At 35.9% G+C, this 26924-nt stretch overlaps 1 protein-coding gene across 1 annotated transcript; it reads right to left on the minus strand.

Annotated features, from left to right (window-relative positions):
- Positions 1-3755: 3755 nt before the first annotated feature.
- LOC111043342 (mRNA export factor) lies at positions 3756-26483 on the minus strand. Its single transcript, XM_039419620.1, has 9 exons — positions 26339-26483; positions 24742-24943; positions 21657-21746; positions 19893-20054; positions 19123-19194; positions 16329-16482; positions 12767-12897; positions 9259-9453; positions 3756-4768 (listed from the first exon to the last, which is right to left on the minus strand). The coding sequence occupies exons 2-9, from the start codon at positions 24940-24942 to the stop codon at positions 4682-4684; spliced, it is 1092 nt and encodes a 363-aa protein (XP_039275554.1). The 5' UTR covers position 24943; positions 26339-26483; the 3' UTR covers positions 3756-4681.
- Between the last annotated feature and the right edge of the window lie 441 nt (positions 26484-26924).

The following is a 26924-nucleotide window of genomic DNA, read 5'->3' on the forward strand; positions in this document are numbered from 1 at the left end:
GGCCTACACTGTTTCTTGTTATGATAAATTACCTCGACGACCACGGTTCTGATGTTTGCGGACAATGCATCTCTACTGTCATCGGGTGCTGAGCTTGAGCGGGTTTTGGAGGCATCTGTGGAGCATCTTCGATCTGCCACTTCATGGTTCCTGGCTAATCGATTCCAGCTGAATAAGGACAAGACCCAAGGGATCATCTGCAGCTTGTCACGTGAACTGCGTGATCCTCACAATCCAGTGAAGCTGCTGGGTTTTGTCTTGGACAGCAAACTCAGCTGGAACAGTCATATACAGCAGGTAACCAGTTGACTCTCCCGCATTTGCTTTCTGCTGCTCAAGATGAGGGGCCTGGTGATTGGTGACTGAGAAGTACCTTATAATGATGTATCCCATTGCCACATTACCTATGGCTTGCTTCTGTGGGGTCATTCAACGGGGGCTGCTGATGTGCTGAGACTGCAAAAGAGGGCTATAAGAATTATAACAGGCAGCGAACATCTTGCCCACTGTAAGCCCATCTTTGCTCGCCTTGGTGTGCTGACAGTCTTCAGCCATTACATCCTCCTGTGCTTGGTGTATGTCAAGAGGATACAGCATATTCTGGCTGCCCGAAGTGACGTTCACAACCACAACACCAGGCACTAGGATGTCCCTAGGAGACGTCTCCACCGTTCACAGGCCAGCTATAGAGTTTCTGCACTGAAATTCTCCAACAAGCTGCCTCCTGGTGTGAAGCAGTTGGATGAGGCCGCCTTCAAGAGAGCCGTCAGGAAGCTGCTTTGTGATAAATCGTATTATAACGTAAATTAATTTATAAGTGATGATCTGATTTTTTTTAAAAGTGGTCACTATTTTACCTGCCATCTGAATAGTTTTTGCGTTATTGTGTATATTGAAATCGAACTCTATGACACCATCGATCCCACAAATGTGGGTAATGGATGAAGCAGAAGGTATTGAAGGAACATAGGTATCAGAAGTCCTCACCACTACCAAAAGTGTGCTAAGGGTTGGAGGAGGTTTCAACCATTTTTCAGTTTTCCACATAATATACAATATCTCAAAAACTATGCGTCTTACAGGGAAGATTAGGTACCTATTCTATAAAAAAATTGAAGCTCACATGATTTCCTATAATATTCATTCCACAAAGTTTTCTATAGTAAGGTCCACGTTATAATGACAGTATTTGATCAACTTTGGTTTTGCTTTCCTTGTCTATCATTCGACAAAGCCGGTGGTACTATCCTTTTCCAGGTCCACAGCGATGCCAAGTATGTTTTTGACAGTGTAGAAATATAATTAATTAATGCAGAGAATCGGCATCGCTATTCTTTTATCTTCATCCACTGCCATTATAACGTGGACCGCACTATATATCGTATTATAGTCGTATAATGAATGTTTAAGATATCCGCTCTGAAGGTGTGACACATTATTGAAAAAAATAATTGCTTCCACTTTTTTACACTTATAACTTGAAAAAAAAAACAATGGAGATCCATGCTGATTATGAGCTTATAGAGCAGTAAATTCTGTTTAATTGTATGATTTCTCAATTTTATGCATTTCCTACGACTGTAGCAGCAGATTTATTATTGAGTGTGAAATCTTCAGTTTTGCATCAACTCACCATAATAGACCAATATTGACAAATTAATTTGGAGGGAGTGTTTTAAACACAATTTTTAACTTTGAAGCTATGTTGGGACCAGTTAGGAGGTGAATATATCAAAAGTCCCCATTCCTATACCTTGTGCTAAAGGGATGAAGGTGGTTTAAAAGTTTAATTTTTCAACTTTTTGCTTACACACTTATATCTTGGGAGCAATGGGTTCATCCGACATGACTAACCATTCTAAAATAAAGCTTGATATATTTTCTTCAATATTGTGTAGTGGAGTTTTGTGATATTTCCAACAGTTTTCAAGATATTTGTTCTTAAAAGTGTGAAACTGTTGATATGACAGGTTTGTAACACAGGGCTTTATGGCCAATGTTATTCAAAAGGTGCGTACAGATATAGGCGCCGCAAACATGAGCAATTCACTTTTAATCAGCTGACTATATCTGTATTTTTACAGAAACGGTATAAGATATAGATATAAAAAGCTTGGCATCAGCTGATTAAAAGTGAATTGCTCATGTTCGCGGCGCGTAAATCTGTACGCACCTAAATATAACAATAAGAGCACCCTGTTGTAGTTTTTATGAAGATTTTATCAAAAAGGCCTACGCTTTCTTTTTCGCTCTTTCTCTCGCACGATAAGAGCTCACAGGCTCTTTATATTCTGTTAAATCTGGCAGCACTGTCGTACTCTATTACGTTTGACTAACCAGCCGGAGCATGAGTGGTATAGTGAAAGATGCAACGTTATTATACTTTGTGTAAATCTTCTTCAGACTTGGAGGAATTTGCGGCGCAGAGAAATGGAGGGAGATCAGCCAATTGCAGTGATAAATTGAGTCATAGGTGGAAGCGTAGTTGTCAATTTGTCGAATAGAGTCAGTCGAGTCTGTGATTGCAGAGAGGAAACTTCCTAAGTTTAACATGAGCGCTTGAATACTCACTGGATATTAGAGAACGCTGGCCGATACACAACGGCAACATAGCAGCCGTTGTATCCCTGCCGCTGTCTGCCTTCTCTGCTTCGTATGTCCATCCCAAGTCGGAAGTTAATTTGAACAAAGTATAGACATATTAATTGGAACAAACTGTCGGATAGTGAATAGCCCGCTTAAATTTGAATTAAAATAAGTGAGATTGGTGATGTCATTGTGCTTTATATCATGTAGGGAGTTCCATAATATCAAGATATTCTGCAAATAAGATATTATTTTCTATATTCCAATGTGCACAAGTAGTCCAGGCAATGAATGCTCAAAAATGGGTATAGAGGGAAAAGTTTGGAAGACAATTTTTGACCTTGCAGTTTGTGCAGGGTAGTGAGGAGGTGAACATATCAAAAGTCCCCACCCCTACCCCCTGTGCTAAGTGGGTGGGGGGTGGTTCAAAGGTACCATTTTTTGGTTTCTCGCATACAAATAGAAAATTATGCATTTTACGGACATGACTATTCATAAGAAATTGAAGCTTACATAATTTCCTACAATATTGATCTGAAAACTTTTTCTATATCTCTTTCACTTTTCGAGATATCCGATCTAAAAGATGTGACATTTTTGAAAAAACTCATTTTCCTTCGATTTTTTGCTATTTTTGCTCTTATAACTTTTTAATATCGATGGGAAAAATCCATGCTGATGAAATCATACATCAAATTGAAGAGAATTCGATGCTCTATAAGCTTATGATCAGCATGGATTTTTCCCATCGATATTAAAAAAGTTATAAGAGCAAAAATCGAAGGAAAATGTGTTTTTTCAAAAATGTCACATCTTTTAAAGCGGATATTTTGAAAAGTGAAAGAGATATAGAACAAGTTGTGAGATCAATATTGTAGGAAATTATATAAGCTTTAATTTCTTATAGAATAGTCATGTCTGTAAAATGCATAATTTTCGATTTATATGCGAGAAACCAAGAAATGGTACCTTTGAACCACCCCACCCCCTTAGCACAGTGGTTAGGGGTGAGGACTTTTGATATGTCTACCTCCTCACTACCCTAAACAGAACTGCGGGGTCAAAAATTGTCTTCCTAACTTTTCCCTCTATAACACTTCGTTGACTGGGCTCAAGTTCAATAGCTACTGTAGTAACATGAATGGCAAAATGAATACATGCATCTGATCAGTATTCTACTAGTTTTATTACGATTTTTTCGAGGAAATAAAACTATTTCAAAATTGCTCGTTTCTCTGCACTAAACCTAACAATTTAGTGATAGAAATAAAAGATACGTCATTATTTTCCAAACTATTTCATTTAAAAAACTCAATTATAAGTACAGAAGTGAATTACATTAAATGATAAATTTTGAACAAATATGAATATTAAATTAGGTTTGAGTTGTGAACTGTCTTATGAATAGGCTTTTATATATTCCTTGAATACAATGAACAATTCTCAGAACTTACTGATATTATATTAGAGAGTTCCATATTATCTTCTTAAAATGTATATACTCAGGGCTACTTTCTTTTATTTATAAAATATAATCATAGTACCCTTTGATATTAATAAAATTTTAGATCAAGAATACAAATTATAACAACTAGTTTCAGTGTTCACATCATCGTCAGGTTTATATCAGTTTGACATAACCATAGAGAAACAATAGCGTAAGTAGATATCCCATGGTATAGGGCGTTTATGTCGCAACTTTTACTGTTATCTCAAGCCGATTACTGTCGATTTTTACTGTTTTGACCGGGTAAGAGTGTATGAACGGCACAATATGAGAGACTACCAGCGTCATAAAGCTTCACAGGAAAGAAAGAACTACGTGGACTGTCAGCTTGAGATAACAGTAAAAGTTGCGACATAAACGCCCTATACCATGGGTTATCTTCTTATGCTATTGTTTCTCTATGATATAACATATTCTTTTATTAATATCAAAGGGCACTATAATTCTATTTTATAAATATATTAGAGAGATATAACAATGCCGATTATATTGATAAGAAATATTTAATCTAGTACAGAAAGGCATTCTTCAATAGAATACCGTACAAAAAATGCAATAAATTAGATATAAAAAACATTCGTTGATTTCTCAAGTGGTTGCTCTTGGCTTGAGTTCCTCGAAACAAGACCTTAAGAAAATGTAATTCTTCTTCATAGGGTTGTAGAACTCATGTCCCTGGAACAGAACAAAAAATATATTACTATACTACACAAATTAATTATGATGTTTTATTCGTTTATTGTTTTGAAGGGACGGATTCAAGAGGTTCAAAGAGCCCACACGTCAACCGAAGCTTATTGTGTTCCCAAGTAGTATGTTAGTTAGGAAAACCAATACCTATGTCCTTTACAAGAGCCAGGAGTTTTTCTCTTGGGCGGCCAAGTTGCCTCTAGGGCGCCCGGCCACCCTTGACTCAGCCTCTTGACCCACATTTGTGCCTGGTTTTTCACCCATCACTGGTCTCTTGGGTTTTTTTATTTTTGCCCCTCCGAAACTTCGCAGGGTCAAAAGCCTCACCTCTCCCAAGATGTTTTGCCTAAATGGCCGCCCTTCTTTGAGCAGTGGTGAGTTTTGACCTCTCCATCCACTCGTGACCTACGTGAGTCCACTCCTGGCCTTTTTGTAGGTCCTTCCGCTGAGAGAGGGGACGCCAAACTACCTCTAGGGCGCCCGGCCACCCTCGACTCAGCCTCTTGACCCACATTTGTGCCTGGAGTTTCACCCATCTCTAGTCCCTTGGGCTTTCCTTTTTGCCCCTCCGAAACTGCCCTGATGGGGCAGATCACGTGGGTTTGAAGGCAAGGCAACTTCTGGAGTTGCCTTGAGGTCCATTTTAATCGCCTCCTACGACAAGCATGGATACTGTAGGTGAATTCTGGTTTTCAACACATTCTTGAGTACAATGATCGACTCAAAGCTCCCCCAACCCACAGAGGGCAATTATGAGGTTGATTGCACGCTTAAATTAATCAAAATATTGGATTATACTGATAAATAGACATGATTACCATATACTAGACTGCCTAAAGACTGTACAAATTAATTGGAAATATTACCAATCTGACAAAACTGTATTACAAATAAGATAGCCTTGACATAATTTATCTTACAAGAATTAGAAATTGTGGGTTGTCAGTACTGAAAAGTTCCTCGAGTGATCCGTGGTCTAGTGGATAGAGTGCTTGCGTAGGAGCATAGAGATCCCGGGTTCAAACCCTCTCACAACCAAAAGATTTTTAACCAGATCACTCCCGTGTTATCGGATGGGCACGTTAAACTGTTAGTCCCGGCTGAAATATGACAGTCGTGAGGCCCATTAACGGCTTAAATTATATATTCAGGCGGTAGGACCTTCCCGCAAGGGACTCCCCACAAACAAAAGCCATACGAATTTATTTTTTTACTGAAACGTTCTGGTTCAAGAGGAGTACTTTCTTAAGAATTCTTCTCAGTAGGGAAGAAAAATAATTATTTTTGTTCTAATGGGAGTGTTAACACATCGACAGAAAAAAAAATAGTTTAAATTAAAAAGACTCAGAAAGATTTCAATTTGAAATAGATTTATAAAAAATGTCAAGAGCCTCGATGAGATACAAATTTAAGGATCCAATATCACGCCTAGCCCACACTCTCACCAAGTTGTTGATCTAGCCATCCACACAGTAATGTGACCATTTTTGTGAATGATTGGCTGGCCACTGCCTTTTGCTCGACAAAAATCGGACTGATAGAAAGTCAAGGCGAGAGACATTTGTACACAATTGGCGAGAGTGTAGATGCGTCATTTGTACACACTTGACGAGTGTAGATGCGTCATTTGTGCACACTTGACGAGTGTAGATGCGTCATTTGTGCACACTTGACGAGTGTAGATGCGTCATTTGTACACACTTGACGAGTGTAGATGCGTCATTTGTGCACACTTGACGAGTGTAGATGCGTCATTTGCACACACTTTATTCTTTATTGATTCATACAATAAGTCATCATAAAAAATGATAGGGAGAGACAAAATAAGGTAAACTTGAGCTATTCTTCTCCCAAATTTAGATAAGGTTACACATAGTACGAAATAATTTAAGTCTTGTAGTTGTTCACTTCACAAAATTTCCAGTCCTTAATTATTTCCACAAAGTAGATTTTGAAATTTAGATGCTTCAAAACCAAACATAGAAGAAATATTTCACATTATTATCACTAGAATAGGAAATATTCATATTTATTTTTCTTTATATAACGTATTTCCAATATTGTAATATGTTAAGTGAGAATAATATTAAGGTAGAATTCTGCAGATTTTTTTATTTTACAGTTATTATAGATAGGAATTCTTCCCCCACACACGGACCAATAGTCTATGTGGGGGAATATTTATTTCCTGAAAATATTTGTTATTGAATTGAGATGTAAATGTTTTATTGATGTATTTTTTGATGGAAATAAAATTGAATTGAATTGAATATATAAAAGAAATAATTATTTTGAAGAATTGATCTGAAATGCACTTGACGAGAGTAGATGCGTAATTTGTACATAATTGGCGAGAGTGTAGATGCGTAATTTGTACAAACTTGGCGAGAGTGTAGTGCAGTCTGTGAGACCGGAATCGGATCGGAACATTGTATGACAAGTGTATCTCGGCCTTAATTTGAAATTTTTTGGCTCATTCAATCTTTGGTTCTTTAGTTTAAGTACCAACACACAAAACAAGTAAATAATATAGAAGGCTCATTTATGACAATATATGGGTGTAACAGCGTTGCCGATTATCTTCCCTGCCACTGCCTTCAATGGAAGATGTACCGTGGTATATCTTTATCTTTACATTCGCAGCACATAACAGAAAACACTCCATAGTTTGTAATATAAATTAAAACAGGAGACACATGACATAGATAGATTGAAAACACTTCAAAACTTACATTAAATCGAAAATATTCGACGAGCTGAGTCGCCTTCTTCAACCATGACATGGTAGGGTGTGGTGTTGAATTTCAACTCGTCGAAAACTTCCGATTATAATGTAAGTTTTGAAGTGATTTCAATCTATCTATGTCATGGTAGATTGTGTCTTAGATCAATGTCTACATTTTGGTAGAGAGTTAGTGGGGAGGATATTTTTAATATTCTTTCCGAAGAATGGACATTGATATGTCCTAAGCTCCGCCAATTTATGTAGATGCATAACAATATAATCATCTATAGTTATTATATTACAAATTACTTTTTCATATCATATACAGTTCAATAATTATTTTCTTAGTCTACATTATGTAAATTCATCAATAATTTTGCTGTATAAGCCAGTATATATTGTAATCTACATAAATAAAGAACTCAATCAATCAATCAATCATGTGTCTCTTGTTTTAATTTATATTACAAACTTTTACGTTCTCAATCTTTATCTCCTTTTTCAGCTTTTCCATAGATTTAAAGATACTCGCTCCCATCGGACAAGTTTCCCTTGCTATAGTGAGGTCCACGTTATAATGACAGTGTTTGATTAGCAATGGTATTGCTACCCTTGTCCATCATTCAATAAAGCGGATAGCACTATCTCCTTCTCGCTTTGCTCTGTTGCCAGATCGGATTCTAACAATGTAGAATTATTAATTAATTCAACCAAAAAAATCTTAATTATGAAAATTCATTATGAAATTATTTAAAAATAAATTTTTTGCTTAATTAAATATAATTGATTATTTTAAACGAGAATGAACAATTAATATTACATTAATAAACCTGTATCAGCTACCGTCTATAGAAGGCATTGACAAGACAAGGAGGATCGGCAACGTTGTTCTTCTATCTTTCTCCACTGCCATTATAGCGTGGACCTCACGATAGGTAGCCGCCATAGTAGAATAATTGAAAGGAGAAATATTTTAATGATATTAATGATAGAATATTCAAGTTTTGAGTTTTATTTGTATTATTACATATTATCATGTAAGTTTAATTTCTAATATCGGGTACTGAGCTTCGCTCTGGAGTACAAAAGCATAAATAATTTATTACGAAAGAGGAATTTATCATAACATTCATACAGATATGCTCTATCTAATCACAGTAAATTGAGATTAATTCCCAGAGGAATGCAAACATTTCCGTCACAATTGCCCGGTTGCACAAAAGTCGGTTAACTTTAATCCTGATTAATTTCACGTGAACCAAATCAGAGAAGACCATTTCAAAAAGATGGATCTACTGGAATCAATCAGGATTGAAAATAACACGGCTTTTTTGCAACCGGCACTAAGTACCTGATTGAATGATTACAAAAGTTCAACAGCTGAGTCATAATTTTGACACAGTCCCACACACATGAACTCGCTCACTCACTTCCATCATCAACAGACGACGAAATAATTATTATCAGCTGTTTTTCCAAGGATGAATAATAATAATCCGTTTAATGCCCTTCAGCGAGTTTTCCCAGGGATGAAACCTAGTGCATTCGAATTTTTATATTATAAACCTACTATGTTCTGAATTTCGTGAGAATCGTTAGAACCGTTTTCGAGATCCGGTGAAATACAAACATATGAACAGAAATTGCCCGTTTAATAGTATAGGATATTGTTTTCGTTCAAATGGCGAATATTTGATGTAATATTAACTGTTCATTCTAGTTAGAAATAGTGATAAGCGTCTGCTCTGACCTTGGCCCAATCATAGCTGACCGAGTAGGCGAATATTTGTCCGTTGTGGTTGAAGGCGCATTTGGTGATGGACTGCTCCATCGGCTCGGACGGCTTCAGTTTGGTTCTGGCGTCCTTGTCCCAGAAGCTGAACGTGCCGTCCGAACCCACTGTGGCCAGAGTGCCGTGCACCGGATGGAATTTCACATCATTCACCTACAAACCATACAACAAAACACATCAAATAATTCTCTTTTCTGACACACTTTGATATCATCGATGATGAAAATGTTTTTTGCATAATACGAGGGTCATTCAATAAGTAACGAGAAAAATTTTTCAAAAACGGCTAAATTGATCCATATGAAACTTTCAGGACATGAGATTGGTAACCTTGTGATGACATCTGATCAGTTGTTCCACCGTATTTCGTAAAAATAATTGCAAATTGACTCAGTTAATAATGGCGAGTCCGCTTCAGAATTGCACCGTGGAAGAACAAAGTGCCGTGAACAGATTTGACTGTCAAATACTGAGAAAACAAATGCTTTCAAACGTGTAGGGACACATACTATCGCACCGCGTCAGCACCGTCACCGTGTTTGTTGCCCGAGCCGTGCCCGCGCCGTCACCGACTAGTTCAGTTTACCTTTTGACGGTGACGGTGCGGTCTCGTTTAACATAAAGAGTGAAAAACGTATTTAAGAGATACGGAATTTTCCAGTTTTGTACGATCAAAGTGATGAGAAATATGGTTGAACGGAAAAATAAGTTAAACCAAAAGTAAAAGTAGAGACAAATAATTTAAGCCAAAGGTATAATACACATAATAATTATAATAAATAATAAAATAAACAACGAAAAGTATAAAAGAAGGAAACCGTGACTGGGTCTTGAATTTTAAATTTAAAACTAATCACGTTTAGATACATAAGGCAGAAGATAACAATTTTATTGCTGATATATATTTCCGATACATGACTGATTGTGGTATTGTTATGCACCGAAATAATACCAGCACTATGATTCTCATCTTCTGCGTCTACAGGTAATTCGTTTTAAAATTGAAATATATAAATTTAAATCGGATGTAACAAGCTTTTAATAATAATAATAATAATATATAATAATAATAATATAATATAATAATAATAATAATAATACTAATAATAATAATAATAATACTAATAATAATAATAATATAATAATATAATAATAATAATAATAATAATAATAATAATAAATAATAATAATAATAATAATAATATAATAATAATATAATAATATAATAATAATATAATATAATAATAATATCGAGTGACCTGGCTGGCTCAGGTCTGGTGTCAGAGTTTTCAGGTCGCAACTGATCAATTTCAGGGCCTCTGACATGACCTAACGACTGCTTTTTAGGCAGCCGGGACCGACGGCTTAACGTGTCCATCCGAAACACGGGAGTGGCCCGAGATAAATATCTTGCCCGGGCCGGGATTTGAACCCGGGCCTCTGAATCATAAAGCTTTTAATAGTGTTATATTATTAACAATAGTTTAACACATTCAGAAATCAGAGCACAGTAGCACTACAGAACTGAGACACTGCTGCCGTTCGGCTGTCGCACGGATATGTGTGTTCTCCTACCACCATCACCGTGTCGCGAGCTTAGCTCGGCAGTACGTCGGCGAGGGCTCGGTGCGGTTATATGTGTCCCGGCCTTAATAGTATTTAGATTTCAGCTAGGAACTGAATTGTCGATTTTTAGATTTAATTGATCGGGAACTTTTAACTATTTTTGAGGTTAGACTCGCATATTTCTGTCTTGTCCTAATGCCTTATAAATCATAACATCTAGCCTTTATTTTAAAATAAGAAGAAAATTTTTGATAATCAATAAATAGATAAATTATTGAACAATTTACTATCGATATTTCACTATTAATAAATCGAAAACCTGAATTTACATATTATCTGAACCAGAATATTGTTTTTAAAATGCGTAATGCATGATTTTGTTATGAGAAAATTGAATTTACTAGATTTTGAAATGTGCCACCATAAATACAACACAAAATGGCCGCTCCATAAGGAACACAGGTGTCTTGACCTGGTTTCTATAGACCTTGCTATGATGCATTGAAAAATTTGATGCTTTTGTAGGCAAGGCTATCTTGATAAAAAAAGCATGACAATAATTATCTAGTTTTAAAATGTTTTATTTGATTAAGTGAAAATATACATGAATGTTTATTTTGCCGTGACTCATATGACAACCCCTACGACAAGGATCAAATCAGGTTCACTTCTAGACACCGTCAATCCAGATCTCAGGACATGACTAAGGAGCAAGGACAGAAGTATGAAGAATTAATATTATTTTGAGGGACGGATTCAAGGATCCAAAGATTCAAAGAAACCCACACACACTTCAACCGAAGCTTATTCGTGTTCTCAAGTAGTAAGTATGTTAGTTAGGCAAACCAATACATGTGTCCTTTACAAGAACCAGGAGTTTTTCCCTATGCTAACATCCCATTCATCACCTGGTTGCTTGTCGCAATCCAGTGTGATATACTTGGCAGTCTCTTCAGACTGATTAGTCCTCGTGACCTACGTGAGTTCCACTCCAGGCCTTCTTTGAAGGTCTTTCCGCTGAGGAAGGGGTGGACAAGTTGCCTCTAAGGACACCTTGTCACCCTCGACTCAGCCACTTGATCTACATTTGTGCCTGGAGTTTCACCCATCTCTGGTTTCTTGGGTTTTTCTTTTTGCCCCTCCGAAACTTTGCAGGGTTAAAGGCCTCACCTCCTCCTGGCCGTCCTTCTTTGAGCTGTGGTCTGAGAAGCTCATCCTTCCTCTCCAGTTGGGTTGATGTGATTGAGCTACATCATACATGTCGTGATCAGTAGAAGCCATCTCAATGTTGATAGCCTACATATAAAGGTGCGAACAGATATACGCGCCTCCAACACGCTCCGCCATCGCTCCGATCATGAACGTTACGGGAGATATTCATGTGATGTCTCGCGTTCCACTCTTGCTCCCCGGTCAATCATCAATCGATCTGCTCGAGTGACGTTCGATTGCGGAGCAGAGCGAAAGTCTGTACGCACCTTAAAGGTAGGCGCACACAGATCGTCATCGGACGGACCGGATTATTAGATTCGATACATTGTTTTCAATTGGAGTGCGCATACGGATGCCGTTAGGTATGCGCATCGGACGGACCGGATTATTAGATTTGATACGTTGTTTTCAATTGGAGTGCGCATACCTATCCGCATCCGTATGCGCACTCCAATTGAAAACAATGTATCGAATCTAATAATCCGATCCGTCCGATGCGTGTCGTCCGTCCGATGACGATCTGTGTGCGTCTACCTCAAGAGTGCAATGGAACCTCCTGTGTTCCTGAAGCACCCATTTCCGATTAAGGTACCTGCCCTCATGAGGCAGATCTCGTGGGTTTGAAGGCAAGTATGAAGTATGAACTGCAAAATTATTATTATTTAGAGAAAGCGTGTAAAATACTGACTGCATATATATCTTGGTAACCTCCGGGAGCGCCATTCGACCGATGACATTTGAAGGTGAAGTTGTCTTTTGGGTTCTGTGGATTGACGTACTGAATTGCTACTCTGCCCTCAACACTGCCCAACGCATAACCTGCAACAAACATACATTCATATGTGAAAATTACTATTTCGCTATGTCACTATAGTGAGGTCCACGTTCTAATGTCAGTGGAGAAAGATAGGAGAAAAACCTTGCCGATCCTCTGTATTGTCAATGCCTTCTATAGACGTAATAATAATAATAATATAATAATAATATTTTTTTTTCAACAAAAGTATAACAAAAACAATGTAATACAGTTGAAAAACGTCACAGATAAATAACATAATAACATAGAATATCAATCTTAAAATAAAACTCTAATAACATTTAACAATTCATTAAATTTGCAAAATTTAGATAATATTTTTTTCACTCTAACAAGAATTCGTCAACCTCATAGAAAGCCTTCTCACTGAGAAAAGAATATAGTTTTGTTTTGAATTGTTTTTCTTCAACAATACTTCTCAAATCAGCCGGAAGTTTCGCAAAAAAACTTTTGTCCCCCATAAGTAGGTGCTTTCTCAAATACACTCAGCCTATGTCTCTCAAATGAAATGTTATTCCTTCCTCTAGTGTTATAGCCATGAATATCTGAGTTAACTTGGAATGAATTCAACCTATCCTTCACATGTAATATTGATTTGAAAATGTACAATGATGGTAGCTGATACAGGTTTATTGATTTAATATTAACTGTTAATTCTCGTTTAAAATAATTGACCGAGCGAAGTGAGGCCTAAGATTCAAGTCGACGGTTTGGCATTTCTCCTTATGTTTAAATGTTTATATGTTGCGCATTTACGGCGAAACGCGGTAATAGATTTTCATGAAATTTGACAGGTATGTTCCTTTTTTAACTGCGCGTCGACGTATATACAAGGTTTTTGGAAATTTTGCATTTCAAGGATAATATAGAAGGAAAAAGGAGCCTCCTTCATACGCCAATATTAGAGTAAAAATCAGACTATAGAATTATTCATCATAAATCAGCTGACAAGTGATTACACAGATGTGTGGAGAAGCCAGTCTATTGCTGTATTTCCATAAGGTCTATAGTTTCAATCAGGTACTTGTGGATGAGAATACTGCGTGAGGTCTACTGTTCACAGAACTACTAGTCAATTATATTTTATTAAGCAAGAAATTATATTTTTCAATAATTTCATAATGAATTTTCATAATAAAGATGAAATATTTTGTTAATTAATTATTAATTTTACTTGAATTTAAAAAACACTTATGGAGTGAAAATGCACTTACATTGGTAGTGACGATCGTTTCGACCTGTTGTTGGTCATCATCAGACTGTAGGAATTTCTCTAATGTCAAGGTTATGTGTGGTAAGGGATGAAAAGGTGGAGGAATAGGTTGTGGTGGGGGTTGGTGACTGGACAGACTGGACGTGACTTTCAAACAAGATACAAAGAGCACATCAGAGCCATTAATAAACCACATAGCCACTCAAACTTTGCCGACCATATTATATCAACAGACCACACATACACTGACATAGCCATCAATCTTGAAATTCTCCACATCACACAAAAAACTCAATGTATTGGAACAATTTGAGTGAAATTTTTTGCAATTTTGAAGGAAGATTTTTGTTTGGATTCGTGTTTGGAAATTGATCAATCTGATAAATTCAAAATTGAGGTACATACATTTTTTTGGACTCAAATTGTGTGCGAATTAAGTTATCATTTAAGTTACATAAGTAACATAACCTTTAGACTGTGTATCAAGGTTTTATTTATTTATTTATTAAATGATTCATAATTACACAACTTACAGAAAAGTAGTGCCACAGGCTTATAAGCCCAAAACGGTTCCAATTCTAATTTATACAACAGTCCAAATGTAGCTAGGTTATGTGTCACTTAACATTCATCAATTACACACTCAATTTACAATTCAAAACACACAAAAACATGTTTAAATTTAGAAAAATACTTCTAAACTAAATTGAATCAATCACAATTAATTAGAAAATTCCAAACTTTGAAAAAACTCTAAAATTTTGAGACCGAAAAGACAAACACACTTATACAGTTTGAAGCAGTTTTTGGCAAATGCCTGTTGCTTTTTCAAGTTTCTAGTTTGTCAAGTTCTTATATCGTCAAGTTTTTCAGTACGTCAACTTTCAAATTCTTCAAGTTTTCAGTTTTTTCTGTGTTGTGCCGAAAAATAGCGTTTGCAACTCGGGCAAAAATGTTTTGCCTGCTCTCAAACGTTTCAAATTCCCTTGACTTTGTCTCGAACTTGAAAACTGCTATCTCGAGCAAGCAAGCACATATTTCCGCCCTACGTGCGACATATAAACTATTGTACTACCGGGCCTTCAGATTTGTTAGTCTTCACATTCTTTACATTACTGTGTAAACGGGCCTTAAGAATTGTTAGTCTAACCTGTCGGCAAATTCTTATTAAACAATACTGTGTAAACAGTACTTAAAGCCTGGTTTCTCATTAGTAGAGTTAGTGGTAGACTTCCCTGGACAAGTACTAACTATCTTGTGAACTCTCCCAATCAAAACATTCATGGTAGAGTAGAGTCTTGTTAGAGTACTACATTTTAGTAGAGTAGAGTGGTATAGCACCGTGGGATAGTACTCTACCACTTTCCTTACCTCACGGCCGCTTCTCACTCTACTCTACCACTACTATGCTAATGAAAACAGTCTCGAGCTAGTAGAGTCGTCCCGTAGGCTACCAAGTTTAAGAAGTGTTGTTATTTATTAAAAAATGAAATTTATTTGCCAAATAATTTTACAGACATATCTACAATCACAATATGAAGTTAACAAAAGTATAACATTTTAGAAGTATACAGTACAATAAAATTAACAATATTATGTAATAATATTGAGCAAAGTAATAATAAAAAAGTATTAATTTATTAAAAAGTGGTCAAGTGTTAATTTATTGAAAAGTATTGACAATCCTGGAGGAAGAAGACTGAGGGGAAGACCAAGAATGCGTTGGATTGACGACGTGGAGAATGACTTGAGGCAGATGGGTATCAGAGGATGGAGAAGGAAAGCTCAAAATCGAGACGAATGGAGAGGCATATTGCGGGAGGCCGAGACCCTCAATGGGTTGTAGAGCCGAGGAGTAAGTAAGTATTGACATTTAAAGGTTAGTTCTGTTCACTGCACAACACACTTTACTTACTATTCTCAATTGTAGTGAATACAGTTAGACTCAACTCACACTTACGCGACTCAGGTCGAGAAGAGACTCGTGTTTCCAAATGGTGACAGTCGCGGAGACTAGAATCGACTGGTCTGAGTGTCACCATTTGAAAACACATGCTCTCGACTAGAGTCGAGTCTCTTCTCGAGCTGAGTCGCGTAAGTGTGAGTTGAGCCTTACTCGACCAACTAAGTAGAGTACAGTTAGCTCGGTGGAGTTAGTATGCCAGTTACTCGGCCACTAACTTTACTAGTGAAAACCAGGCTTAAAAGTTGTTGTCTTACCTGTGGGCACTTTCTTCTTGTCTCTGAATATAGCAACACACCTGTGTTGATATTTGAGAGGCGAATCGATGCGCTTGTACTCTCTGGGCTGCGTTTCCAGCTGGTAGATGATGAGACCACGGGATGCCGTTCCCACAACTGCCATCGGGAAGTCCTGAACATTTAACATGGAGAAAACATTGGAAAATCTGTTTTCAACCGTCAAAATTTTAAATTTTTAGGGCCGTTTGCACAGTATAGATTGCTAAACTCGATTAAGTTAATTGAGTTTAAGTTAATCTGAAAGTTTCAACTTGAATCGGTTTTCTCAGTGCATTTACTAATTCAGTTTAAGTTAAACTAGTTTAGCGTTAAGTTGGTAATAGAATGTCATCGTTTATAATATCAGGAAGGCTAATTTTTACAGGAAATTTGTTATTTGGTTACTAACCATCAGTAAATTGAGGTTATGTAGCTACTATTTCCTCGTTCAAAATCCACAGAGCTGTAAGCTGTACGGTAATAAAAGTGGAAAGCGATCAAGAAATTCTTCAAAAAATGATGAAATGCTATATTACTATTAGAAACAAACTTATAATTAGTTGGTACCAAAAAATATATTCTAGAATGTAAGATAAAACCCTTATTTTGTTATTTAAATCCACTACAGTCTTCATCGTTTATTAGAAATATCTCAGTTATGTGTTATTGTAAACATGTTTTCTAATCAAAGACCACTGATAAAAATTGTCTTATTTTCTATCAAGTGGTTTATTTAATCAAATATTAAATTGACACTTGCTTTACTCAAGCAAACCCGTTAAAAAATTCTCTATCGTCCCAGAAATTTAAATGATTTGTTTTTTGCCCAATTTTTCTCAATCCAAAATTTCTTAGCAGTCATCTTATCAATCGCATTAAAAATTTCTATCAATTCCTCCATTATAATTATTTTTACATTCATATAATGATTCACTATAACTCAAATAATTATTATCGTCTACAGAAGCATTAAAAACAACCATCGAAAAATAATTTACTATTTGTTTCCCCATCAAATCTTACAGATGTCTAGTTAATCCAAATTATTTGGCTTAAACCTCCTGTTTTGGAGGTTTAAACTTTCCCAGAGTTTAAACTCAATACAGAGTTTAAACTGATACTGCGCAAACGGAATCTTAGTTTAAACAAAAAAAAAATACAGATTTGGTTCAAGCTTTTGCTTCAACTTACACTGTGCAAACGGCCCTTAGTGTTTGTTTTTTGAGTGAAAATGGACTAAATTTTAGAAAAGTGAAACCATAACCCTATTTCGGACTTTTAAAATGTTATCTAAATTTGGGAGAGAAGTAGTAGAAGGAGTATCCTTAGTTTTTCTCTCCCAATCAGTCATCTATTGTAAAGATAATAACAAATTTATATGATGTATACTTATATCAATCAATAAAGAATAAAAGAATAAAGAATAAATACATAAAAATAAATAGGAATAGATATTGAGGAATTTCTCCATAACTGAAATAACTCAGTTTCATTTTTGCCGAATCCTCATTTATTGCTTACAGGACTGCAGTTTTGTATTGAAAACCTTATTTTGGACTGTGCCATACTACCTAATTTTGAGAACAGAAAGAGAAAGAAATAGCACAAGGTTTTCCTTGAATTATCTTACCCTCTCAATGTTATTTACATTTACTGTCATTTTTACAAATAAATAAAATAAAAAGTAAGTAAAGTATTCAGTTTTAATTTGTTATTTTTCCTTGTATGTATCTTGGTTTAAGTGCAGTAGCATATACTTATATTTATTTTTTGTAAAGCTTTTTTGTATTTTGTTTTTGGCAAATAAAATTCATTCATTCATTCATTCATTCATTCAATGCTTCCTGAGTTCATTGCATCAAAATCTTAATGCACATTACAACGATTACCACATTACCTCGACACATATTATTATAGTGGGGTATCATGATTAGAACTAAGTTTAGTATTATTAGCAATAATTTTGTATGTATAATATAACAACTATGTATTTGTTTTGTCAATAAACTACTCTAATTGCAATTCATTGGCAATCAGATAAATTATTATTATTATTAACTAATTACTAGAATGTAACGAGTGTAAGCTCAAAAATATAAATATTCTTGATCATAAATACATTCACTAACAATATTCTCAACTATTATAGTGCTAATTATTAAGTAACGCTATTGAATCACAACAACACCACTTTGGGAATTAATATGAATACTGTAATAATTTTAAATGTAAATTTATTACATTTTGATTATAATATATTAATTAAGAATGGATGAAAAGAATTCTTGATCATAAATACACTAACTAACAATATTCTAAGGCTCAACTAACACTTACGCGACTCAGGTCGAGAAGAGACTCGACTCTAGTCGAGAGCATGTGTTTTCAAATGGTGACGTCGCGGAGACTGGAATCGACTGGTCTGAGTGTCACCATTTGGAAATACATGCTCTCGACTAGAGTCGAGTCTCTTCTCGACCTGAGTCGCGTAAGTGTGAGTTGAGACTTAAATTATTATAGTGCATTAAGTAACGCTATTAAATCACATCAAAAAAAATTTAGAAATTAATATGAATACTGTAATCATCTTAAATGTAAAATTATTACATTTTGGTTGTATAAAACAATAAATGGATAAAAAAATTATATAAGCTATAGGTAATTATGTACGTATTTTTATTATTCATCCAAATTATCGTCCATAGATATAAAATTGAAATATATTAATTATAATCATATTTATCTTCAATAGAATAATGATCAGAAATCTTACCACATCAGCACAATAGCATCGTTCATTCAAATTGATAATTAGCATCGGGTTAGGACTGCGTGTGTCCCAGAACTGAAACAAACAAAACATATTCATGATTTTTTATCTAATGATGTTTCAAATTATGAATTATTACAGGAATGTCAGTTTATAAATACCAAATATAGCTGATGACACAGTGAACGAACAATATTTAGTTAGAGTGACTAGTTGACCGAGTGTAGCTACATTGATGACTAGAGGCATAGATAAAGGATAAGCATAAGGTATGCTATATTTTCTTGTCTATACTAGAGGTTTGAATCGTTGTCAGTTTGTGGATTTGTTTATTTGGCCATTACTTCCGTTTGCTTTCATCAATAGACTTCAATTTTCAACTCATATACTTTGAAACAGATCAAGTATTTACAGGCCTCATGATACCTTTCAAGAACATAGTTCTTGGCAACTCCAAGAACAAGTAACATGACCTCGAAAAATCATTTTCGATCAGAACAAGACCATGTGTCAATACCATGTAACCTGAGTGATTATTTATGTTTGATTTATGATTATCATGGTTACTTTTGATATTTTTGATTATAAGGTTATTCAATCAAAACAAGACCATGTTTCAGTAACCTGAGAGATTATTTCAGTTTATTTATGTTTGATTTATGATTATCATGGCTACTTATGATTATAAGGTTATTTTTTATGACTATTCAAATATGATTAACATTTTTCGAATGACTTGAAACAAAGTGAGATGTAAAATGAGGTGAACGAACCTTGAGTGTTTTGTCCCAGGAGCCGGTCATGAGACAGGTGTACTGTGGCGCTTTGATCCAGTGGCAGGTCTTGATTGGCGCATCGTGAGCGGCCACCTGCACTGTCTGATTGCTGGCCAAGTCCCAACACTTCACCATCTTATCCGACGACGCCATGAACACCTATTCAAAAGTATTTATTTATCTATAATTTACAATCAACTTAAGGACAAAGAAACAGACTACAGTCCAAAACTTTTTCTCATCCCAATTTCATAAAATAAACTGTCCAAATAAAGGTTATGTGCGACTTTCCAATTCTTCACTAATTTCCACATTGAAACAAAACACAAACACTTGAAACAATTATTAATTTTGAATTTAGAAAGATTTAGATCCGAATTGATAGCAAAATTCCTTCTTCTTAGTACTCAAGACTGTAAAATAAATTTCAATTTGAAATATTTTGTTCCAAAAATTAAAAGAATCTTCTCCACTAGAAGCACAGCTTCTAATTATTCATAATTCAATCGATACTGACATAAGTGAATAATTATTATTGAACGGAAGTCCCAATTAAATGCTGTAAATCACCCTGAAGACTTCTGCTACTGCAATTATTGACAATAGGGTAAACAGCTAGATGGAAATTTACATAATATTGTATTTATTCATTTTACACACACACAATAATTCATATATAATGTATTTATTTTCATTTGCAGACTACACATTCATTTTACACACATAATAATTCATATATATAATGTAATTATTTTCATTTGCATACTACTACAGAGATCCATCAACAAAATTCAAGATTAGACTAGACAGTGGAAAATGAAATTAAATGAAGCAAAGTCGATTCACATCAATTTCACCAATAAGAAGGACCTGCCCAAACCAATAACTATCAACAACCAAGTTGTACCATATGTTGATGATGCCAAGTATCTAGGCATGACCTTGGACGGAAAGCGCCGCTGGCTTTAAGCTTCGCAAAACAGCTAATAATACAAGTTACATCTGTTTATTGATGCAACACAGATTTTAGAAGTTGTAAATTGGTATTTATTTATTCATGGAGACAACAGGTAAAACCCCATTTTGCACGCTTCTTCACACAATACAATAATTTTCAAGGCAATAATTTTTCCACGCTAGTATTATTAGACTAATTTGGCCGTAGCCAAGTGGATTAGATGCTGGCTTTATAATCCAGAATCCCAGCTCGGGCAAGATATTTTTCTCGGGTCACTCCCATGTTTCGGATGGTCACGTTAATTCGTCGGTCCTGGCTGCCTGAAAAGCAGTCGTTAGGTCATGTCAGAGGCTCGGAAATTGATCAGTTGCGATCTGAAAACTCTGACACCAGACCTGAGCCAGCCAGGTCACTCGATATTTTCATTAGAATAATATTATTAACCCATTTATCCAATAGCCCCTAGAAGACATTCTATAGTGTCCTATGAAAGGTGCAACAGCCTAACACCATAGATCCTACATGAAATTTGCAAAAAAAATCCAGTAAAATTTTCTTACATCGACCTTAGTTTTCAAGATTTATTAAGTTTTCAATATTTTTAAAAAACGTGAATAACTAGAAAACTATCAAATTTCAATTCTAAGGATATGATTGAGGAGAGGAGAAAATTTCCAATAACAATCATATCAATTGTTCCTTTGTTTGACGTTTTTCAACTTTCTATGAGCGCTCAAAGTTGAAAAAAGTGCATTAATCGAGTTCAAAGCCAAATTTCAAACATTGGGAATAGCGAGGTTTACCTTTGTTCCGTCGTCATGCCAGCAGACATCCAGTACGGGGCCCTGCATGCTTTGCATAGACTTCGGAATTGTCTTACCGCTCTGCTCCACCTAAATAAACAAATAACGTTTTATTGCCGAGAAACAACCAGTCAAATTTCAAACAACCAAAAGTTGCTTTATTTTTAGTTATTTATTTTAATTTGCAATTTTCAGTTATTTATTTTAGAGTATAGTTGGTATCATTTAGAAAATCTTATTGCTCATTTTGTTTAAGCATATTCAGGCCTGGAGGGTGGTTGGAAGTAAATAAGTTGCTACTGAATGTGGAAAAGACACAAAGATTGGTCTGTACACTGAGTCACAGTCAGGCCATCAGTGTCGCAGTCAGGACATCAGTGTCGCAGTCATGCCATCAGTGTCGCAGTCAGGCCATCAATGTCGCAGACAGGCCATCAGTGTCGCAGTCAGGCCATCAGTGTCGCAGTCAGGCCATCAGTGTCGCAGACAGGCCATCAGTGTCGCAGACAGGCCATCAGTGTCGCAGTCAGGCCATCAGTGTCGCAGACAGGACATCAGTGTCGCAGTCAGGCCATCAGTGTCGCAGACAGGCCATCAGTGTCGCAGTCAGGCCATTAGTGTCGCAGTCAGGCCATCAGTGTCGCAGTCAGGCCATCAGTGCTCACAGTCAGGCCATCAGTGTCGCAGTCAGGCCATCAGTGTCGCAGTCAGGTCATCAGTGATCACAATGTGTCTCTCCTTGGATTCACCATTGATCCACGGCTCACCTGGGAGTGCCATATTGAGGGCATCTGTAAGAGGTTGTCACGAGTCACCAATTTTCTTAGGAAGTTGACGCAGTTGGCGAGCAGGCCCTACTTGCTGGTAGTGTACCATGCGCTTTTTCATAGCATCCTGAGCTATGGACTGCTGCTGTGGGGTCATGTTTCTGCATGTGAAGATGTCTTCAAGCTGCAAAAGAGGGCCATCCACCTTTAGTGGATTTCTGGATCATTTCGACCTCTCTTCAAAATCCACAGGTGTAATGACCATCTACAGTCATTACATTTACTTATGTGCTGTGTATGTGCGAGCAAATCTTGAAAAGTTTAACACGAGGAGTGACTTCCATGGTCACGACACTAGAAGTCGAGGTCTCATAGATGTGCCATACCGTCGCTTGTCAAAGACCCGTGATGCATTTCCTGCATTGGCCTTGCGGATCTTCAATAGGCTGCCGGGGGATTTAAAGATGTTGAACACACCAGCATTCAACCTGAGACTCAAGTGTTGGCTTAGGAGAAATCCGTTTTATTCCATTCAGGATTTTTTTCGTAACGACTTGGTAGGCCTTGTCTGACGTGTACTGCCATCTCGATAGTTGCAAATGTGATAAATGTGAAAAGTTATATATTTTAAACTCTTGGCACAACCCATCCGGCATTGCTGGTATTGGTGAAGAGGAAGGTAATTCAGGTATGGCCTCGACAGGCTGACCGGAACTCACTCTTTGTAGGGGTATTCTTTACATTTCTATTACAATTATTGTAATTGTATTTAATACCGTATAAATGAATTTTCTTGAATAAAGAATATTTGAATTTGAAATACTTATCACAGTTGAGTGTTCATGGAACAATAAATATCATAAAACATATAATATACTGAAAAATAGATACATTTTCTAGGTTGGGAAGATACCGTTTTAAGAACAGTATAAATAAAAACAAAAAGTAAAGGAGGTCACTTTCCGATCACTTCCAGTCTCCTTGTATTTTAAATGGGAGTATTAATTGTGCACGGCGAGAGGGACCCTGGTCCTTACAGTTTTCTCATCGTGCGCTACCTAGAGATGGTATTGCCAATAAAAAGGTCTGATCAGCTGTTTCTATTCACAACTTTTTGTTCTTTTGAAAATGGAATATGTTGAAAAAATACGTGAAGTTACGTATTCAGTGAATTGTTGTACTGAATACTCCTTAGACCAGTTATAGAATAGACACGCTGGGAAGTCTAGCCTCTGAAGCCAACATCTACTGCCATATCGCCAAATCGTGACGTCATCATCGGATAGAAAACTTTCAGATTGTGTCTATTTCAGAAGGATGTAAATTATTATTCATTAAAATGGTAAACTCCCGCTACGCTCCCGCTGAAATAGACACAATCTGCTATGGAAAACAATGTAAACAAACTCTACAGAAAAGTTTTCTATCTGATGCTGACGTCACGATGTTGACGTCAGTAGATGTTGGCTTCATCGACATTCAGTATGAATATACAATGGGCCGTGTCTATTCTATAACTGGTCTAAGGTTTACTCAATAACAGTATTGTCTCGATTAAACCAGGTCTCGTTTACACCAGGTCCTATTCTACAATGAAACTGAAAACCTGGTCTAAACGCACACCTCTGCCAAACGAGACGGAATGCTTTGATTAACCCAGTAGTTCGATTACACCAGGTGGTCTAAACGAAACCTGGTCTAATCGAGGCATGGGCTACACGATACTGAATGCTTCGATTAACCCAGTAGTTTGATTACACCAGGTCATGTGTCTCGATTAGACCAAGTTTCGTGTAGACCACCTGGTGTAATCGAACACCTGGAGTAATCGAAGCATTACGTCTCGTTTAGCTGAGGTGTGCGTTTAGACCAGGTTCTGGTCCAAACGGAAAAGTCCGACCTGGGTTAATCGAGCACCTAAACTAATCGAACACCTGGACTAAACAAATAACATATTATTTGCTAATTGTGTAGCAAAAGTATTGTATATTAATTGGTCGAGAATTTATCTTGCAGGGCTTGCATGAAACATCATACTCTGCCCTGCAAACGGCCACTTACCTTCCTCATCACATAACAGCTATTCAAGTCTAATAGCTAACCAAATAGTCACCGGTCACGTGAACAATTTTGAATTGATGGAGCAGCAAAAAATACTGTTTACCCTTCAAGTAAGACTAGATAAAACACGGCTGCTTTAATCACTGCTACCTTCAGTTCTTATTGAGCACAGTGTGTACATGCCGCATGCAATGTACCAGCTCTACATTCCCTGTCAATAAGCTCCTTTAAAGAAAAGTGTGCGTTATTTGCGTTACCTCCCAGCAGCGTACGTTGTTGTCCCAGCTGCCGGCGATGAGGAAGTTCTGCTGGATGGAGGCCGGACTGAAGGCGAGCGCCGAGACGGAGTCGTCGGGCGGCGAAACCACCTCGAAGTCCTTCATCGGATTGGCGGTAGACGGCGTCGCTGCGACGCCGCCGAATGTCGTCGAACTGCCCAGACCGCCTTGACTGAACATTCTGTCGACAACAAAACAGATTGCATTTATTTATCAATGGGAATTACACAACTTACAGAAAAGTACCACAGGCTTATACACCCAAAACGGTTCCAATTCTAATTTATACAACAGACCAAATGTAGCTAGGTTATGTGTCACTTAATATTCTTCAATTACACACTCAATTCAGAACACACAAAAATCATTCTTAAATTGAAAAAATACTTCTAAATTGAATTAAATCAATCAAAATTAATTAGAAAATTCCAAACTTTGAAAAAACTATAAAATTTTGAGACCGAAAAAACAAACATACTATTTATAACTTTAACACAAAAAAAACTGCATTAGTCTAACACTAAATCCTGTGAAATTAAGGCACCACTAAAAGTATGTCAATTTAGATGGGATTTATTAAATTGATTCAATAATACACAATCTATTATGCCGCAACTACATGTTGGCCCATGTTTCTCAAGGTGAGCATGAGTGTTAGGTGGCTTGCCAACGCTGGCCTTCAATATTGGACACTGGTCAAATTGCAGGCTGGCAAACAAATGGATTAGGCATTAAATTAAAATGATTAGGGAAGGACCAACAGGCACAGTTCAAAACTGTTCCTCCATTAAATTTTCATTCATATAAGCTAATAGTCCTGAAATAAGGTTATGTTATAGATGTTGTTTGAATGATTTTAGATATTATTGACACTATATGAATGTCTCAATTATATGCTTTTGAGATTTTAGTTATATTGGTAAGGTTTTTTAATTTAGATTTTTAATTATGTTAAAATCGGATGTTGAGGGACAGTCTCAATAATTTAGAATAATCAAGTCGGTGACCGATCTAAACCATTTCAATTAGGTTTTATTGAAAAGTTTAATTCATTTTAAAAGTAAAATCTTATCAAGCTTGTTAAAATCCGCGGACAGTACTTGCTAACCTCAAAATACAGTAGGTTAAATGGGTATAATAGTTAATTAGTTACAAATAGAATATACAAAAATGGGATTAAAGCTGAAAAGTAGTAAAAATGTAAGTCTTTCAATAAACAACGAAGTTTTACCACAAATGTAGATACAAATGTGTTTTAATACAAATAAAATACTATAACCTATAAGTTTTAAGCGGCACAATACTGGATTTTGAGGTTAGATTGAATGAAGAAATTCTATTCAACTGAAACTTCGATGAATATTAAATACTTAAAGAACCAAACAAAAAGGTAAACAATTCAAGAATTTAACCAAAATATTTAAAATAAATGTGAGTTAATAGGCTATTTGAGAGAAATCAATCTAAAATTGTTAATTAATTTATTCTTGTTAACCTGAAGTGAAATGCTTTCGGATTATTTTATATTGTTTATAGGCTACACTAAATTTAATCTAAATTAACCAAATTTATTTACCTGATTAACGGTACTGGTAACTTGAAATTCTAAGAAATCCTCTATAAATTGCACAACTTTACAAAGTTTGAACTTCAAACACAACAAAATTTCAAGAAAATTGATCTTGACTGTTGACTTGATGAGATGATATCGAATAGTGAATATCGATACTATAAGAAGAAAAGTGATATCGATTATTATAACATCGACACCAGAATATGAAATAAGTCGATCAAATAATAGATGAGATATCGAAAGGTGAGAATATCGATATATTGAGTAACCGATGTATCGTTTACGCTGGCCAGTGGCCAGGGTGGCCTCTATGTTATCACAGAATAGGTATACTGTGATGTTATCATGCATGTTATATCTCTTTTCTGTATAATTAATACAGAATAGAACTCAAAATAATCAAGGAAATGTAGAAAATAAAGAATATATTTGTGTTCCATATAACACTACCTATATTTAATAAAGCTATAAGAAAAACCTTTACAAAAAATAAATTCATTCTAGGTTATAGGACAACAAATAATGCATTCGAATTGATAAAAGAGAAATCAAATCTAAATGTACAGCAAGATAAGTTTAAATAATCTGG

Source organism: Nilaparvata lugens, chromosome 1, assembly GCF_014356525.2.
Source record: "Nilaparvata lugens isolate BPH chromosome 1, ASM1435652v1, whole genome shotgun sequence".
Lineage (NCBI taxonomy): Eukaryota > Metazoa > Arthropoda > Insecta > Hemiptera > Delphacidae > Nilaparvata > Nilaparvata lugens.